Here is a 20,142-nt window from a genome sequence, read left to right on the forward strand (position 1 = left end):
CCCAAACAGCAGAGGATAGCCACATCAGAATTGCAAGGCTTAAAGCAACTCCACCAGAGAAAAATCACTGTGTATAGCAGGTCTGTTAAGTATGCAATTTATAAAAAATGCCTGTGACTATTATTCACACTTATATAAAAAAGAATTTGCAATTTGTTGAGTATTTTATCCCTCAATAATCTGTATAAAAATTACACCTAAACCAGTGAATTTCAAGCACCAATTCAATCATTTAAACTTTATTAATATTTCTGTTATTGAAGGAGCAAATTATGATGAAGGCTAAGCTAAGATTAGCCAAGTTTAATTTTATAGGCGTGCGGTTTCTTCTGTTCATTCACTTGAATGCCAAACATTTGAAAATGTTTAGGCCAGTAAAGGAATCCTTGGAGGAATCCATTATTTCGGAGTATCAATGGTTTAATATACATTAAAAGCTCTTTAACAAACCACTGCTTTCTTAGTTCTAAGATAAAATAGATTTGCACACAGGAAATTAAGGGACTGTTCCTCACTCTTGACTTAGAAAAGGCAACACCTACATAGTAGACTAACAAGCACATCTGGACGTCTGCCGGCTACGTAAGAAAAGGGTGTTATTATTTAAGAAGGCAACATCACTGCTCATGGCACTAATGAAGTTTTCCTTAACTAAAAAATTTCCACTAGACATTTGGGGTGGGAGGGAATCTCAGTAAGAGAAGGTTTTTTTTGGTTTTTGTTTTGTTTTTCTGATTTTCAGCATCAGGAAAAAAAAAAAGTAGCACAGTCTGAGCCAGCAGATGAGTAACAGTGTTTGTGATGCCTCTGGTTGTTCCTGAAGAAAACCTGCTCAGATAATGAGGGGTTTATTTAAAATCTATACAACCGCTGTTTTTGTTTCCAGTATTAACATCATACCACTCACGTACACAGTAATTTCTGAGACACAATTAATGTTTCAGTCTTTTCCTACTATTAAATTTGGTTAATTTTCAACACACATCAAACCGAACCTTTAGGTCGACTGCATTTAAGAGACGGAAGATAAGACTATTGAAAACAGATTACGTGGAAACCAAAATCTCCATCAATAGTGATTCTCCATCACTTCCTGGCCTGTTATCTGAACTTTATCACAAGACCACATCATGCAGTTGGAGGAAAAAAGTGAGTCACGCGCAAGTCCTGGTGTTAGGACAGGGGTGAAGGGTCTTGCTGGTCCCCGGGAAGAGCGCCTTCGCTCTGCTCATCACTCATCTCGTGGGCTGGCTCTTCGTAAACGGGCTCACCGAGGTCTTCGCTGCCCCCCTCACTCTGCTCCTCACTGTGGTCTTCGCTGGGCCCCACAGTCTGTTCCAGGCTGTTCTCCAGAAGTGTGGGAGAACTGCTTATCCTGCTTGCTTCTTCAGCTGTCTCATTTAAGGGCTGGGAAGGAGGTGGTGTGGGAGCATCAGACTGCATGACACTTTCAATGGAAGAGATGGGGGCTTTGGTGAGCGCAGTATCCGCTACAACCTCATTTTGAGGCAAAGATAACTTTTCCACAAGTTTCCACTGAATGATGCTCATGTCTTTTCCACCAGTTGAAATCAGGTGACTGTCATTATGAGTAAAACTGACATTGGTGACATGGCTGCTGTGGGCACTGTACTTGTGACTGGGAGCCTACATGAAATAAATCAGACAGGAAAATTAAACTCATTCTTCACATGCCTACTTACAGCAATGGAGGTGACCAGGCTAGGGAGGTCATTCAATTTGTGAAACAGGTAATTCAGATCAAAACCGCAAGTCATTGACTGAGGAATAAAGCTAGCAGTAATTTCCTTTTAATACCTATTTATGTGGGAGAAACAAAGTAACTGGACAGCTGTACTTTCAGACTGTAAAAAAAAATGATGTCTCTTCTGCATACTTGTTAGAGTTTAGTGACTATTCTACTGAGATGGCTAGGGGAGAATTTACTAGGTTGGAAAGATTATAGACGATTTAGGAGTCATAATGTTGATCATGTACCAAAAATAAAATATTTAGAAGAAATTTAAAACTACCAAGGTATCAAAATGAAAAAAAAAAAGGGCAATAAACAAAAACGAATAAAACATCATCAACTGGCTTCTCTGTCTTCTCCGTTACCTTAATGAGGAAGGAGAAGACAAGCACAGCCTGCTTGGATGCTTACAGCTGGCCCTGTTCCCTCCCCCCACGCACTGTAGTATCACAGACAGTAATTAGTAACCCTATGAATATTTTCCCACCATTGACACAATATATCCCCAAACAAATTATCCCCAAACAAAAGGCCCTATAACACTAGTTTTTATTAAGTTTTACCTTTGCTTTGGAGCAGGGATACTGAAACAGGTGGACCTTGCAAAAGTCATCAGCAACAGCTATCACCTTTCTATTGTGGGATCGCACCAGTGCATTGATATCTGTCCCATCAGATCCTTCTGGCCAGACACCTTTGATATGGAAACATGCGGGGGGGGGGGTGTAGAAAAATTAGCCTGAAAAATACAACTGCCATATACTACGTGTGTTTATTTTAGAATCTTAAGTTTCATCCGTGTTCAAACTCTGAGCTGCTAAATTTCCCTTAAAGATTTCTTAGTGGCTCAATACTTCATTCAAATGATGAAATTTTATCTAAGATCTAATAATAAACTGAAATAACCTCAAGATGGAAAATTTAAGACTTTAAACTTTAAGACTCAAAAATACTCACTAGTAACCAGCAGGTGGTGCTAATAAATAATTTTAGTTTTAGCTTGTCTCACCTTGACAATAAGCTCCTCCTGTTTAAAGTTTCCCGTTGGAGGGGAAATTCTCCGTTATTTCTGTAGTGAAGTGCAGAAACAACGCCATAGCACTAACCCTTCACAGTGGACTCCGCTCCCTTTCAGGCAGGCACTTGAAAAAAAACCTCACAGAGATTCTTTCTTAATGGAAATGTATAGGCCATCCACTAGTCTATCATGTTATCCACAGAAGTCTCCATAAACTAGCACTTATGTCCAAAGGTCAACACAGTAAATTTAATTATTCTGAGTCATTATGAGGCACTGGTGATCATGTTGAACATGATCAGCACAACCCTCTACTAGACTAGAAATACACAACATGTAACAGATGAGATGCTGGCCTCCTGTGGTTCAGTACTGCTCTAGAGAACAGTGTTTTTTGGGTAAATTCAATAAAGATGAAACACTTCTTGACTGACATCTCTTAATAAGTAAATTAAATATTGTTTCACTAAAATAACAAGGTAAGTTACTAGCTACTGGCCACTGCTTCAGCTTCACCCAGAATAATGAATTTGTTTATGGACTAGTCAGGGTTATTTTGTTTTAATTTCTTCCAAGCCTGGTAGGCTTCTTCATCTCAGTAGCAGTTGTATTTAGAACAAGTACCCATAATGGATTATTTTTCTAATGCACACAGCATAAAGAAATGTTCAGATCTACCATCAGAGTGGAGGAGAGAGTCCAACTTTTCAGAAGGCAGAGATACACTGTTAAAGGAAAAATACCTAATATTTTGGGAATTGCTTTAGGTACTGGTGCCACATCCATATCCAATATTCTAATTACTGAGTATAACATCTCTTTTTAATCCTAACTTTCTCAGAAGGACTCCTACACATTGGCAAAGACTGAGAAAACTGTCGAAGGACAGATTTCTAGAAATGTCCAAAACATGAGATTAGGAATGACCTCCACATTTTATCTTTAAATAATGTCTACTAAAAATGCCTTTATATGTCAATAAATGGTACTGGGATAATTGGACACCCACATGCAAAAGAATAACAACTGCTGACAATGATGTGGAGAAACAGAACCCTTGTACACTGCTGGTGGCAGTGTAAATGGTGCAGCCACTTAGGAAAACAGTCTGGCAGTTCCTCAAAAGGTTAAACACAAGAGTTACCATTTGACCCTGCAATTCCACTCCTAGGTATAACCGAAGAGAATGAAAACATGTCTACACGAAAACTGTTCATAGCAGCGTTATTTACAATAAAAAGTGGAAACAACCTAAGTGTCCATCAACTGATGATGAACCGAATGTGGTATAGCCATACAAAGGGATATTATTCAGCCATAAAATGAAGTACTGACACATGCTACAACATGATGAACCTTGAACACTTGTGCTAAAGGAAAGAAGTCAGTTTCGATGGATCACATAGTACATGATTCCATTTATATGAACTGTCCTGAATATGCAAATCATTAGAAAAAGAAAGAAGATCAGTGGTTGCTGGGAGGTTGTGGAAGGGGAAGGGAGGGAGTGACTGCTAATGGGCAGAGTTTCTTTTTGGGGTAATGAAAATGGTCTAAAATTAGATAGTGATGACGGGTGCACAATCCTATGAATATGCTAAAACCACCAAACTGTGCACTTTAAATAGGTGAATTATATGGTATGTGAATGGTATCTCAATAAAGCTGTTATTTTGAAAATGCCTTTAACAAATTTGAAAGCTTCAATTTTCACCTGCAGGAAAAAATTGTGAAAGGCAATCTATACTATTATGTAAATGCCTTTCCTTTTTAATTGTCTTTCATATTTATTGGGGACCAAAAGTCTGCTGAATTCTGCAGAGAATAAACCTCATATTGGTTCAATCCTAATACATTCAGCTTCTCTGAACTGTGCATTAATAGTGATAACACTAAAGAGTACTAAGTGAAGTGAGTCAGAAAGACATACTATATGATATCACTTATATGTGGAATCTAAAATATGACACAAATGAACTTATCTATGAAACAGAAGTGAGAGAGTGGCATGGACATATCTACACTACCAAATGTAAAATAGATGGCTAGTGGGAAGCAGCCGCATAGCACAGGGAGATCAGCTCGGTGCTTTGTGACCACCTAGAGGGGTGAGATAGGGAGGGTGGGAGGGAGGCGCCAGAGGGAGGGGATAGGGAGCTATAAGTATAGCAGATTCACTTTGTTATACAGCAGAAACTAACACAAGATTGTAAAGCAATTATACTCCAATAAAGATATTTAAAAAAAAATACACTCTGCATCTTTAGTAAAAAAAAAAAAAAAAAGGAATCAGGGACATAGAGAACAGACTGGTGGTTGCCAAGGGGGAGGAGGGTCGGGAGGGTTGGATTGGGAGTTTGGGGTTAGCAGATGCAAACTGGTATATACAGAATGGATAAACTACAAGGTCCTATAGCACAGGGAACTATATTCAATGTCCTGTGATAAACCATAATGGAAAAGAATATGAAAAAGTATGTATATGTATGTATATAACTGAATCACTTTGCTGTACAGCAGAAATTAACATTGTAATTCAACTATACTTCAATAAAAAATAAATTGAAAAAAACACATGTAGACTATTTTTCATTTAGAAATTTAAGTATTATACATAAAAACACTACAAATCGCCTTTTCCCATCAAGTGCAATGTCCTTACCAAAGACTTGAAAGCCTAGCACACAGGTGTATGTCGTCCAATCGATGTCCTTACAATCTGATCGATTCCTGATTAGTTTGCAGCCATTTGGAATGTCCCCTTTAAATTTAGAAACAGGAAGTATAATCATAGTGCTTGTGTCCAAATGTATTTGAAAATGCATCTTGACTCAAACTAGCCACGTTTACTTGTATTTATAATCCATACACTGAAAATATTAAGACACACTTGAAAGGAAAAGAAAGTGTTTAACACGGTTTATAGAACTATAAACTGTTTCCCACTGAAGTTGTTTTTTCTTTAAAAAGCATAAATGCCCATCCATTGTACTCCTTCCTGCCTCCAGGAAAAGTTGTTAAATACAGAACCGTTCAGAGCAGGATCAGTCCCCCTGAATAATTTCTCATGACATTTAAGTGAACTCATTACTTTGAGATTCTCATTCCTTAGCCAGCTCCAAGTAGCACATGCTTCTTCAGGTTAGAGGGGCCAGTGTGCAGTGGCTGCACAATTCAGATTCCATGCAGCCTGCTCTGTACTGCCCCTAACAGACACATCTCAGCCGTATGTAATCATTCATACTTACAGTACAGAATCTCATAGTCCCCCGAGTTAGACATTATGTACTTGTTGTCTGGAGACCAGTCAAGGTGTGTGATATAGCTGGAATGTCCCTAGGAAGTAACACATCAACCATTAGAAAGCGTTTAGAGTTCTGAATGTTAAATAGTCTCATAGTAGCCAGTACTGTCTTCTGAGTAGCCATTCACTGGGAATTCCTGAAGTAGGGAGAGCAGTACCATGGCCTCTGGAACCGAACAGGGCTCAGGTTCTTTTTCACACTATCTTGTTGGGAGCTACAACTGTGGAACTAAAGAGATCTGACCACAGTGGAAACGGTAAAGCACTTGGAACCTGGGAGTATCCTGCTGGTCTCTCCATTTTGATACCAGCACCAAGTACTACCTGTGCTACACGTCCAAGAAAGACAGTCTCTTAAAAGACACTGAAACAGATACCACAACCTCGGGCCTTATTTCAAGTCACTAGTGTCCCTAATTAGAGTGACTTCCTTTTTGATAATGAAGTATTGGTTCCATGTTGTGTACAAAAAGAGTACAGTTTTCCTGAGCTGCTTCTTCAGTACCCATGGCACATAGAGGTTTAAAAAAACTATCTCCAAAGAATATTTTTGGGGAAAAGTTATCCAACATCACACTCCCTCCAAGCAGCTGGATCCAATAATCATCTGACTCCTTAAATAAGAAGACAGTGATCTTTTTCTGCCTAGGTTTTACTAACACCGGGAATTCAAACAAAAAATTACCAAATGCCATATTTTGTTGGCTTCACATGTAAGCATTTGATTATTTCCAATAAACTGCAGATAAATCACACAGGTCTTACAGTTTACACCAAAGCTGACGGAGCCTCAAAAATCACTTTTATCTCCTACACTCTGTATTAAAACATTTAATTTCAATTGTACTTTTTGAATTACTAGCTTTCTGCTCACATAGTTTTTATTTTTAAAGTTAATAAATTCAAAATACCTTAGGTGTAGTTTTCAATGATTTTCACAAAGTATTTTAATTATCCCAGTAGCCTTCTGAAGTCAAATGACATATCCTAAAACCTCTCTGGAGCTATATCTCCACCAAAGTGCTGCATGGCAAATACCCACATTTATACATTTAAATGAACTTAAATTATGTGAATTTGAAACCTGTAAAGCTTCCTGAAGTCACTGGAGATTAGCTGGTATGTCAGCAAACAGGTTGGGAGTCACTTGCTAGGCATGTGGGAGACCTCCCAACTTAACAAGAAATCAATTTCAATGCCAGAAAGACACATGTGGTCCTTGGGTATTTTCTGAATATGGCAGGAGGGTGGGGTTCACACAGATCTTTTCCATAGTGTTCATGGATCTGATGCCTTGGCTCTGGAATCCAGAGAAGCCAGGCTTCTAAGATAAGAAAACTGGTGCTACATGAATGAAGGATTTAACCAGATTAATCATGGCAAAGTGTTTGAATCTTTGTGAAAAGACTTTAATAGCATTATTTAGAAAAGCATCAAAAGCAACGTATGGATACAAAACGTTCATGTAATTCATATCTGTGTTGGACACACCATATTTAGATGGTAAATCAATATAAAGTATTCTCGAAAAGAACTCGGGTAGGAAAAGCCCCCAAATTTAGAAAAGACCTTGGGGGAAGTTATCAATTTATATTGGAAAACAAAGTGAGTATTTTTTCGCTGATATGGAGTCCAATAAATAAGCAAAGAAAAGAGTAGATGCAACTGTCTGTCGGGAGTCTATGGTGCTGCCTTCCCACCACCTCAGAGGGCCCTTGTCTCACCCAACTCTTAGGCCACGCAAGGCACATACAAGACTTGGGGGAAAACACCCTCAAACGTCACCCCACAGGCACAGACACAGTTGGGAGCAAAAAGTACACCTCGCTAAACAGAAACAGAGTACTCTTAAGCTGGTACTTTCATCACTGCCTTTAAGCAGCTGAATGGTGTAACCACAACAACAATGACAAGTGATGGTGCCTAAGAATAACTCTGGAAAAATAAGAAATATCTCAGCTGAATCTTTGTTAATCACATGGAAGGTCATCATCTGCATCAGTGGTTTGCAACCATGGCTGTATATTAATATTACCTGAGGAGTTTTCAAACAAGTACCAGAGGCCTTGAGTTAGGGCACTAACTTTTTTCCTAAGTAGGTATCCAGGTGTCCCCTCACCCTCTAGGGCAGTGACATCCAATGGACCTTTCTGCAGTGATGAAAATGTGTATCTGCACAGTCCAATGCAGAAGTAACTAGCCATCTGCGGCTTCTGAGTACTCAAAATGTGGCCGGTGCTCCCAGGAAACTGAATTGTATTTAATTTCGTAAACAAAGTTGTGGTTAGTAGCTGTAATGCTGGACAATGCAGGCTGAGAAGAGTCCACTGTCTCTCTACTGATTTGAAATACCTAAATTTCCATATAAACAGAGATTTGTTTTTGGACTCTCTTTTCTGTTCCATTAGTCCATCTGCCTATTCCCAGCCAACTCTATAGTTTCGTGGTATGAGGAAAATTTCAGATGAACTTTAGAACCATTTTATCAAGCTCATAAATATTGTGCTGAAAATTTAAGTAAGTGCATCAAATTTAGAGAATAGTTTGTAGAGAACAGGCATGTTTATGAAGTCTTTTCTTCTAGAAATATGTTATGTCTATTTTCTCATTTCTTAGTTCGTGTTTCAGCCATGTTTCACATAGCTTCCTGTGCTTTTCTTGCTAGGTCTATTCTCAAAGCATCTACAGTTTTTGTTACTACTGCAATTAGGATTTTTTTCCCATCACATTTTTGACATGCTTTGCTGGTGTGAGAGAAAGCTGACCTTTAGAGTGTAGAGTGTAGCCTATCCAATCCAGTCTTTAGACTGTAGATCTGTAGAGCATAGTTTATCCATTCCACATTCTCTTTAAGTGCCCAGCTAAAACACTATTATTTCCTAATCTCTTTTGCAGCTATGGGTGGCAGAAGTCACTGAGTGGGGCTTCCAGGAAAACTTTAAAAATCGACTTAGGAGGAATAGTGTCTTTTTCCCCCTTGCTGTCCCCCTAGAACTAGGACGGGATGACTGGAATTCCAGCAGCACCTTATTGAGGGTGCTGGAGTAGAAAGAAAGAAGGACCCTGAGTCCCTGATGACTTCTTTTAAATGGGAACAGAGCCCTCATTTGTGGAAGCCACCAAGTATTGCAATATAACTCCTAACTGTTATGGTAATATTGAAATATGTACTGCATTAGTTTTATGGGTACTTTTCTTGGAGATTTCTAGGTAGACAGTTTTAAAAGTCTTTTACTCTTCTCTTTCTTATATATATTTTCATTCACCAAAATCCTGACCAAAAAACACTTATTTTACCAGCCCTTCTTGCCTATTCTAACAGACTCTGTAATGCTTTTTTAGTGTATCACAACTTCATTACATTCCATCTCCTGGGCTAAGATCTTTTGAGTAGCCGTGTTAAAAGGTATACAGGAATTGGAGTCAAACACAAAGCTATTATGCTGGCACTCAGCGACAGTTTCAACTGCTTGGTTACAATTTATTAGAGGGACACTTCCTAAAGTTCTAAGCCCAGTATGTTTCTGAAGCTATAGGGTCACTTAAATGTTAACTAGTAACAGGAAATATTGGAAACAAGAGAAAACAGCATTTGTATTTGGAACTCTGAGAGTAGGTCCAGTTGCCACATTTTAATCTTTACAACAATCCTATGAAAGTAGGAACTATTATAATCTCCAGTTTTAAGATAATAAAATGAAGACTCAGAGAAGTTAATTAACTTGCCTAAAGTTGCAAACTAGTAAGCAGCAGAGCCAGCATTAACCCAGTTTTTTTCTGTCCTATATCATAGCAGACAACAGATAAAAGGAGTTAATATGAGACTATAAGACCAGCTGGTGGAAGCAGACAGCAAGGAGAAGTGAGAGCTGGAAACAAAGCACAGAACAGAAGATAATTAGAAAAGCAGAGTAGTGAGCCTTTCATTATAGCCTCAAAGAGTACTATAAGCTGTAACAGTTCCTGAAGATATTTCGAAATACTACTTCATATGCTCTAAAGATAAAAGCTGCCTAACTGGAGAAGGCAAAGTGTCATGCAATTGATCAACTTGGCAGTTCTCAACACGTCCAAGGTCGTCTCATTATCCAGTGTCCAACACTGCTCTTTCCTTTCTGCATCAGTTGCTGTACTCTGAAAGCACAGTACACTGATATACACATTGAAAAATCTGAGGCCTTTTTGTACCTTGGGAAGTCTGCTCTACTAAGGAGAACAGGGTTCAGGCCCCAGATCTGCCACTATGTCAAGATGTGACCAAGGGCAAGCCATTTATCTTCTAGAAACTCAGTCTCTTCATCCGTAAAATGAGAGCTGAGCTAAGTTAAGTACTATAGTGCGACCTGTAAAATTTTATGATTCCACAAGATTAAATTATATTTGATAATATTCTGTTTATTAAGACATGGACTTTTTAAAAAGGTTGGGGTAAAAAATAATTAAGAAAAATTTGGTGCCTGGTAGAGTAAACTTAAGTAATCTGAAAATTCCTTTCAGTGGAATATTTCATTTGATCATGTTGTACAATGAGGCACTATTATACTACTATTCCTAAATATTAAAATAATAAATCGATTAAAAGATGTATTTAAATAAATTAATGGATACTGATTCATAATTTTTGTCGAAGTAAATAAAAATATTTTGGATAAATTATAAAACTATAAGGTTGCTTGTAGATCAGTTTATAGGCTGGTTTTTTAGCACATGGTACAAAATACGCCCCCCCCCAAAAAAGCAAAAAGCAAATAAACAAAAAAAAAGCAGTAAGTCTCTTCTCTGAATAGAAAATGGCCTGGGTTTTACTTATGTATGTACTTTTAAAAATTCATTCTTTTATTCATTCCCCTAAAACTCTTTTGTGATAAAGACTGTTAAAGGGGGATTTCCCTGGTGGTCCAGTGGTTAAGAATCCATCTTCCAATGCAGGGGATGCTTGTTCGATCCCTGGTAGGGGAACTAAGATCTCACATGCTGCGGGGCAACTGAGACCACGTGTCACAACTACAGAGCCCATGTGCCGCAACTACAGAGCCCACGTGCCACAACTAGAGAGAAGCCTGCGCACCACAACTAGAGAGAAGCCTGCGTACCGCAACTAGAGAGAAGCCCGCGCACTGTAACCAAGACCCAACGCAGCCATAAAAAATAAAATAAATAAATAAATATTTTTTAAAAAATTAGACTGTTAAAGGATCTGTGCCACTAATTCATCAAGTAATTTGCTAAACCTAAATTGACTGGTAACATAGATACCAACTACCTCATTTTCTATAAATTCATAGTTAACATATACTGAGTACTTTTTATTTGCCAAGCACTATTATAAGTATTTTATATGCCTTAACTTGTTTTAATCCAGTGAAGTAGAAAGTACTACTGTCTTCACTTTACAGATGAGAAGACTGAAGTAGAAGGTTTAAATAACTTGCCCAAGGTCACATTTGTGGGTGGTGAAACAAGAGTTAAAATCCAGGTAGTCTGATCCCAAGTTTATGCCCTTAACCACTATGCTATACCTCCTGCCTTTCTCATCCTGTTATCAGCTTGAATGTGTACTTTTTGAGGACAATGAGCAAATCTTATGTATATCCCCAGTGCCCAGAACATTTCCCTAGTTAGCAGACTGCCTGCCATAAGATAAGTACTATGTCTAGAATTGAATCTAATCTTCATCTTAAAATGATAAACTAATCAATCAGAAATGCAGTAAATTAAAGGACATATGCTTCTATTAATTCTCAATACAGACAAATCTCCATATAAATTATGTTTAGTGCTAGAGAGGTCACCTAGGAAACTGCAGAGTGTCAAGGATGGGCAGGATCATGGGACATTGAGATTAAAATGTTAGAGATACCCTTCCATTTCTGACTCACTCCATTTTAAAAAAGCGTTATTTTCTAAGGATTTCCTAAGGAAATAGCTTTGATTTAAGAAACTGCATTAAAACTAGTAGTCAGAGAGAGAGAGGGAACAATATTAAACTCTCATCAAAGGAGAAACCTTTCTAGGGCATACAGGGAACTGTAAGATTCTACGGTCAGGTAATTTCAGTTTCAGAGATAGAGATTAAATTTTAAATCTGCTAAGTTTAAAGGTGATACATCAATGTAAACATTTAACTCTCTTTTTACAGAAGTAAAATTTTCCAACAATTTTATAGATTTACTTCACTACTTACAGTGCACTTTCCGTGTCTGCTATACTTTCTTCCATTTTCTGAGACTACATAGAGGTAAATAAAGTTGTCATGAGATCCCACAGCCAGGAAGGTGCCATCTGGAATGAAACAGGAAAAAATGTTGAATATAGAAATACATTGATAGGTTTATTTACTGTCACTTTGCTGGACCTACACCACATGATATTTTACAAATGTTGTTAAATCTCATCAACTTAACTATTCTTTGGTGTTTAATGAATGACTCCTTCCATCACTAAACATACTTGAAAACCAAATGGTCATCTGGTTGAGTACACAATCCCTTCTTGGAAATGCTCACAGGCCTTGGACTCTTCCCTTAGTCTCATCTCCTCCTAGTTAGCGACAGACTGGCCCCAGGGAAGTTAACCTACTTTTATGGGTCTAAGTATACAGTATTCATATGGCAAGCTGAGTGTACAATTGCTCATTTCAGCTGAAGACATGATCTCTTCAACTACAGGGTCCATTCTCTTGGGAAAGGACCATGTTCTCTCACAAAGGACCATTGTACTCACCACGTAACAGATGGTCAATAAAGTCCATTTGATCTTTGGGTTTTAAATGCTACATCTGCAGTAGTTATTTGCTATTACAGCACTGAAAAAAGCCAAACCAAGACAGAAAACCTTTTCTGCTTCAAGACAACTCTTGCCAAGCTTAGAGCTTGAAGCAAATACTTTTCCTTCCTTGTTCAACACAGAGAATAGCATTCTGAGCTTCCTCTGAAATGACTCAGAAGAAATCAAAAAGATCATTTGGACTCCACACTGACCCAACAACTACTGGAATATATTTTTGAATATAAGAAAATGTCACTCGAACTAACTCCAGGGAAGAATTATGTGGATCAAAACCATATTAATAGCGGGAAAAAGGAACCGACTATCATGGAAGCTTAATTAACATTCTGAATAAAGTATGAAAAGAAGTATTCAAAGTAGCTAAACGAATTGATCAAATTCATGAGTTGCTGAGTATTTTATCTAATTAACAGACCAATCATTACTATGTAACCAGTAAAAATCAAACTAGATTTTAAAGAACTTGAAGGGCCTATAAAATTTGTATATTTTGACTATTATTATAATTTATTTTCTATTATCTTATATACAAAGAAAAGGTTGCTAAATAGATTAACATTCAGCCTAATACAGTACCTGTTCAAAATTCTAAGTATTTGTAGTTCCAAAAAAAATGGCATTTGATTGCACTGTATTCTGTTTTCAATTGCAAATGCAGTTGTAACAGTTTGTTCTAAATTTATGTTTGCTTGATGATTTAGAATGTTGTTTAACTTTAGCAGATCTTTTGCAGTTTCCTGCAGCAGAATTTAATCTAATGTTGGGGGAAACATATTCAATACTTAACAACTCTAGAGAGTAGAGAAAAAAGTAGTCAGCTTTACTGGAAGTGAAAATATGCAATTACAGAGAAATGCTGGAGTGGGAGTAAATCTGCCTACCTAATGAGTAGCGCATCACAGAGAGCTGTTCATTCCCGTCTGTGTGGATAGAAACTAGATCTCTGGTTTCTGCATCCAGAACAAACCACCTGTTAAGAAGTAAAAAATCAACTTTTTTCTCAGATATTAGCATTTATAGAAAAAAAAAAGGTTGCTGACTTCCTCCTTTTAAAAAAGAAATTCTAATAATACCCTTAAGCTGGACATGTTTCCCTTTTCTAATGAAGGATGAGTGCAAATTGTTGCGAGATACAATATAAATATACTTATACGGGCCTAGGCATGTTCTCATCTCTATTTAGGTATTCACTGAATGCCAGTGATGTCTCTTTGCGAGGCACTGTCCAAATAGAAAATGACAGGATTATCAGTGTTCTTGAAGATTACACTAGAGCCAGGAAAAAGGAAATGAGCCAATTAAAGAACGATTAAGAGCCAATCTCACCGATGGTGACTACGTATAGCAGAAGAACTCACAGAAGGGAAATGAATAGCAGACAGAGAAAAACCTTCGGGGAGGATGTAGAATATGAGTTGAGTTGAATGTTGAGGGAAAGAAGTAGAGGCAGTTGAGGCAGGAGGAGTGACAGCTGCACTGCCATGGAGGTGGGAAGGAGCATGGACAGTATGATGGTGGGAGGGAAAGGCAGAGGGCCATTCATTTGGTGAGAGTTCAAAGGGGCCAGCAGGGGGCACTCCTCCTCTCCAGTACCCCCAACACCTGCACATGCAAGCTCTAAGTTCTTTGAAAAACAGTTCTTCATTCACATTTACAGGAAAAGTCAAAATGTAAAAAGCCTCTTGACAGGTAAAACAGTGACTTAAATCCAACTACAGAATAAGTGACTTATCAGACCCTGTTCTAAGAGCACCTGAAGGAAGAGATGGTGCTTCAGAAGAGCATGGTGAGATACTGGGTACAAAGCAAAGACAGAATTAAGGAAGGACAACTAAAGGATAGATAAGGGAGAGGAGGGCAGGTTATGGACAGCACACGCAGCTAGTTGGAGTAGTTTGGAGGTGAGCACTGCCTGGCTCAGATCAGGCTCTAAAATAAATATTTATAGAATGTACAAATGAACAAATAGAAGATAAGTCTCGAACCTGACAAATGCAAAGGTTTAGCAAGAATTACGTGGCAGCAGTGCAGTGTGTAGGAAGAAGTGGTTGGGGTGGCAACAATGGAACAGGAGCAGAAAAATAAAATCACTGTCATCTCATGGAACTGGATGGGACAAAAGAGCAGCAAGTTATGTTTCTAATTATTCAGATGGGAAAAATTCCACCACTAAATTCAGTAACAGCAATCATAATGACAGTTCCTTTTAATTTTGAAGCATTATAACTAATATCTGGACAGAGACCACTATCCCTTCAGATAAAAAGAAGTATTAGGGCTGCCCTGGTGGCGCAGTGGTTAAGAATTCACCTGCCGACGCAGGGGACATGGGTTCGAGCCCTGGTCTGGGAAGATCCCGCAAGCTGAGGAGCAACTAAGTCCACGAGCCACAACTAATGGCCCACACGATACAACTACTGAAGCCCGCGCACCTAGAGCCCGTGCTCCGCAATAAGAGAAGCCACTGCAATGAGAAGCCTGTGCACTGCAATGCAGAGTAGCCCCCGCTCGCCGCAACAAAGACCCAACACAGCCATAAATAAATAAATAAATAAATAAATAAAAAGAGAAATTTTAGGAGACAGTAAAGGGCTTAAAAGAATAATAAAAAAAGAATAGTGATGTTGCTTAACATGCCTTCGTATATTCAAGGTAGAAGATAAAAAACTAAAGGATCCCGACTCTTTACCTATCACTGAAATCCCTTTCTAATTAAACATGTTCATGAATGAATTAGTAATTTGTGAGTTATGGGTTGAAACTTCTACATAGCTAACCTAATTCATAAATTCTTTTACTCGGGTAAGAGAAATAGCTTCTATCTGTGAATACCTGAGTTTATTAAAAGCCAATCAGCAGGAAAGTGGCACTTTGAAGCCCTGCGCTGAATGTTTGATCATTTCCACTTCAAAAGGTGCATAAAGAACATATCTTATTGCAACTGGACAGCACCCACAGATTATAGGTTTCTTCTGAGAATGTAATTCATTAATCAATTTTTATGGCTGCCACCATGGAACTCCTAGAGCCAAGAAATGCCAAAGCTGATGCCAAGTGAACCACCTTTTCAGAGTAAGGGAACAAAATATTCCAACTTGGAGTGAACAGACATACCTAAAGAACAATGAGACACAGCACCGCTCTGTAAGTATGAGGTTTCAAGTTTTTAATGAGTTTATAGAAACTTTACTATACTTTCTTAGGCATTTAAAATCACCAATTTTTATTTTGGAGAAGCCTCAACTGATACTGTCTATTTCCAGTTCAGTTTAATCTTCCTAGGGAAACTGCAAACAATTTTATCTCTTTGAAAAACTCCCTTTAAAAGTAATAAAAAAGGGAATTCCCTGGAGGTCCAGTGGTTAGGATTCTGTGCTTCCACTGCAGGGGGCACAGGTTCAATCCCTGGTTGGGGAACTAAGATCCTGCACACTGCACAGTCAGCCAAAAAAAGGAATGAAAAAACCCAGAATGTCTGTTGGTATATGTAGAAACCTGAAACTCTGAGTCATTTACTGGTTAGAGATGGCAGCTCTCAAAAAAGAAAAAAAAAAACAACAACAAAACCCTACCTACTTTTTCTATTTCTTTAATTACATATCAGAGATTAATTCTTCTACTTTTGGCAAGTAATTTTTAGTAATAATTAAATAACTTTGCTGTTAAAATTATACAACTTCCATATGGATCCCCAGCAATAATTTTAAAGCTCCCACCCTTTTCACTACATGAATTACGTTCTACCTTCAGAAAAGACTTTCTGGCTCAGGACCTCTATCCTTAACAGAAGTACGGAGGATAACAAACCCCTTAGCAAAGGGAATTTTCTAGAAATAAATATTAAGTTTTCACTGTGCTCAATTGCATTCTCATTCTAGTCTAGAGTATATACATTGAAACCAAGCTTCTGCTTTAAGGTCATCTGCAATCATTATGGGGCTCTATAGGGCCTAAAGGACTTAAAGAATCTTTCTAAATGTCATTGCTCAGCATCAGAGATGGGAAATCTTCTGCCATATATTTAAACTAATCTGACTTGTGAGTCAAGTACCCACACACAGTACCACCATTAACTAGATGACTTTTTTAAAAAGACACTTACTGATTTCTTTAGTGGCAGAAAGAGAATCATAAGATTTCAGAGCTGGAAAGTATCATACTTTACAGTCCCTAAATGAATATATATGTGTTCATAATAATATAAAGTGTATCCTCTGGGTGGCAGGTTTGTAACTTTTTCCCAACTGCTTTTATGAAGCTTCTCCTTATAAGAATAGGAATGTGGCTTTTATAATCGGAAAAACATAAAGTCAAAATCAGGGGAAAGAAAAGCCCAATTCAAGCCCAATTCAACTCTCTTATTTTACAAATAAGAACACTGAAATTCCATGATGTCAAAACACTTGGCCAGTCATCAACCAACTAGTCAGTGGCAGAGCCAGGACAGAGCTTCTAGCCCTTGTGCTTTTCACTACGTCACGCCAGGGAAGGGTGTGATCCCATGGAAAGGGCTCTCTCTGCCTGAGCTACACTAACATTCAGGATCTAGAGAAGAAAGAAGTCAGCAAAAGAGGCAGAACTGGCGTCTATAACCCAACCGGGGAGACGGAGTGAGTTCATAAAGTGGTAAATAGTTTAAAGTAAAATGAATGACACAAGTTAAGGATTATGAAATGGTTTCAGAGCAAGGAGTAATCACTGAGGATGTGGGTGGTCTTGGATTTCATCACATCAAATGTGGCAAGGAGAGGTGGGACATAAACAGGTGGAGAGGGATAGGTAAGAAACTACGAAAAGGGCTGAGGTGTATCTGAAGGACAACGACTTAACCATTCTCGTTGGAATGGTGAGGGGAAAGATTTTTAATGGGCTTTAAAGGCCAGGCTAAACAAGTTTGGATTCCACTGTTTAGCAATCAAGAGGCCTTTAGGAACGTTCTAGTCCAGTTAGCTCACAGTTTCTTGTGTTTGCTCAATCCATTCCTCCTGCTTGGTATAAGCTCCTAACTCTTCCCTGCCTCTTCAAAATCTCAGAACTCCGTCAAGGCAGGACCAATCCCACCCCCTCTGTGAAGTGTTCTCTGACCACTGAGGCTCACAGTAATTTCTCTGTTGATCTTCAAGCATTACTGCCTGTTTATGCAAGTAATACTAAACTACTGATATGACATGCTTTATATCTTTTTATGTAGTATCTAATTAGGTTATAAGCTACTTGGGGTAGGGACCATGTCTTATATAATATTTCTTTGTGCCACTCACTGCATCTAGTGCTTTACAACTTGTAGGAGCACAGAGTGACTCCGAACTGGAATTATAATAAGGCAGAACTCAGGGAGATTCATGCTGATAGAGTTCAAAGACACTGTACACCCTGGGAAATGAGCTCAGGAGTACCGATGGGCCAAGTTCAGCAACACCAATTACAGAGGGAAACAAGCTATTCTTTTCTAATTAGAAGTTTTCTCTTTTAATTATGTCTAAGAATAAAGTCTCAGCTAGTGCTAATATGTCTTTGACATCTCCCTTTTGAGCTAAAGGAGCATTTCTTACACTCAGAACCTTTCTAGTCAACAGTAGAATCTGATAACAGCACTTCAGCTACATTGCTGGTTTGCCAAGGTTACAAGTCATCATCAAAACTAACCTTTAAAAATTGTATTAAAAATTCAAAGAAAATGATGAGTGGAGCTGGATCACTTAAGTCTCTCCAGGTCCAACGTTCTGTGATTCCACATCGAAAACTAAATCAAATTGTTTACCTTTCTGCTCACCAGGCGCATTTTCCCAGCTTGCTCTTCCTTGTCAAAGCTGTCACTATAGATCAGAAACTTTGGGGTCTCTCCTGAAGTCACCTCTCTCAGTCTGCCCTCTCCCCTTTCCAGTCCAATATGGTAATATATAGGATGTTTTATATACTGACTCAAGTCCACGGATTTCTTTCTTCGAAACAATTTGAACTTTAATCTTTGCTTTTTATTCTCCCTACCATCATTTCAAGTCTATAGATTTCCCTAACTCTGGGTGTCTCACCTCCATTTACCAGCCTATAAAATGAATATGGCAAAAACTCCTTTCTTAAATAGTGTATGGTGGTTTAGAAATAGAAATGGGTCCAACCAGGAAAAGAGTAAAGTTCTGTGCAAACTGCTTTGGGGAATTTTGTCTGAGCTGACACCTGACATCCTGATGGGATGGCAAATATATTTGTGGTTTCTCTAAGGCCTGCAAGTGGTATAAAGATTAAGCCACTTTTGAGAAACTAGTTTCAAAAAAAAGGAAGGGAGGGACTTCCCTGGTGGCACAGTGGTTGAGAATCTGCCTGCCAATGCAGGGGACACAGGTTTGATCCCTGGTCCGGGAAGATCCCACATGCCACGGGGCAATTAAGCCCGTGCACCACAACTAGTGAGCCGGCGCTCTAGAGCCCGCATGCCACAGCTACTGAAGCCCATGCTCCACAATAAGAGAAGCCAAAGCAATGAGAAGCCCACGCACTGCAATGAAGAGTAGCCCCCGCTCGCCGCAACTAGAGAAAGCCCATGTGCAGCAACAAAGACCCAATGCAGCCAAAAAATAAATTAATTAAAAAGTATATACATATTTATTTTAAAAAAGGGAAAGGATGATTAATTGGGGTCTTAGAAAAATCAAGCAGCATGCATTTTACCAATAATTCAGAGATTATAAACTTTCAAATTCATAACTCTTCAGGTTCACACGTATTGTGAGCTTCATGAAGAACTTTAAATTCCATCAAGAAACACACATTTAAAAAAATGGGAGAATGTTATATTTGAAAATGTGTGGTATGCCTAAGTGCAATTTATTAATTAAATGGCTTATATAGTCAGTGGTTCAACAAATCTAAAATTTCGATAACTAATGATTAACAATTACCAGTATATACTAATTTTTATCCATTTGTATGCTTTAAGGCTTCATTTCGGTTTAGGAGATATCAGGTCTTATGTAAAGCCTTATTGAAGTGCCAGTATTACCCTGGCAAAACCAAAGACATCACAAGAAAACTACAGACCAATGTACCTCAACAATATAGATGAAAAAAATCTTCAACAAAATACTAACACACTGAATCCAGTAATATATAAAAAGAATTATATGCCATGACCAGGTAGGATTTATGTCTGGAACACAAGGTTGATTAGACATTAGAAAATCAATTAATGTAATACTCCATATTAATAAAGGACAAAACCCAGTTATTTCAATAGACTGGAAAAGGCAGCTGAAAAACCCAACACTCTTTCATGATTAA

At 38.2% G+C, this 20,142-nt stretch overlaps 1 protein-coding gene across 2 annotated transcripts in view; it reads right to left on the bottom strand.

Moving 5' to 3' along the window:
- The window catches only part of EML4 (EMAP like 4), a gene marked incomplete at its 3' end in the record, with an annotated part of 162,809 nt that overhangs the window by 1,202 nt on the left and 141,465 nt on the right, over positions 1 to 20,142 (bottom strand). Inside the window, exons 19-24 of one of the 2 annotated variants that reach the window (XM_079720477.1) lie at positions 13,746 to 13,834; positions 12,260 to 12,357; positions 6,020 to 6,107; positions 5,434 to 5,532; positions 2,317 to 2,447; positions 1,272 to 1,647 (exon numbers count right to left, since the gene is read on the bottom strand). In XM_079720477.1, the coding sequence (XP_079576603.1) occupies positions 1,272 to 1,647; positions 2,317 to 2,447; positions 5,434 to 5,532; positions 6,020 to 6,107; positions 12,260 to 12,357; positions 13,746 to 13,834 (881 nt within the window). Of the gene's footprint in view, positions 1 to 1,173; positions 1,648 to 2,316; positions 2,448 to 5,433; positions 5,533 to 6,019; positions 6,108 to 12,259; positions 12,358 to 13,745; positions 13,835 to 20,142 lie in introns of those variants that run through there. The other variant, XM_079720476.1, reaches the window with a different exon arrangement.

The sequence above is a fragment of the Hyperoodon ampullatus genome (assembly GCF_949752795.1).
Source record: "Hyperoodon ampullatus genome assembly, chromosome: 15".
Taxonomy (NCBI): domain Eukaryota; kingdom Metazoa; phylum Chordata; class Mammalia; order Artiodactyla; family Ziphiidae; genus Hyperoodon; species Hyperoodon ampullatus.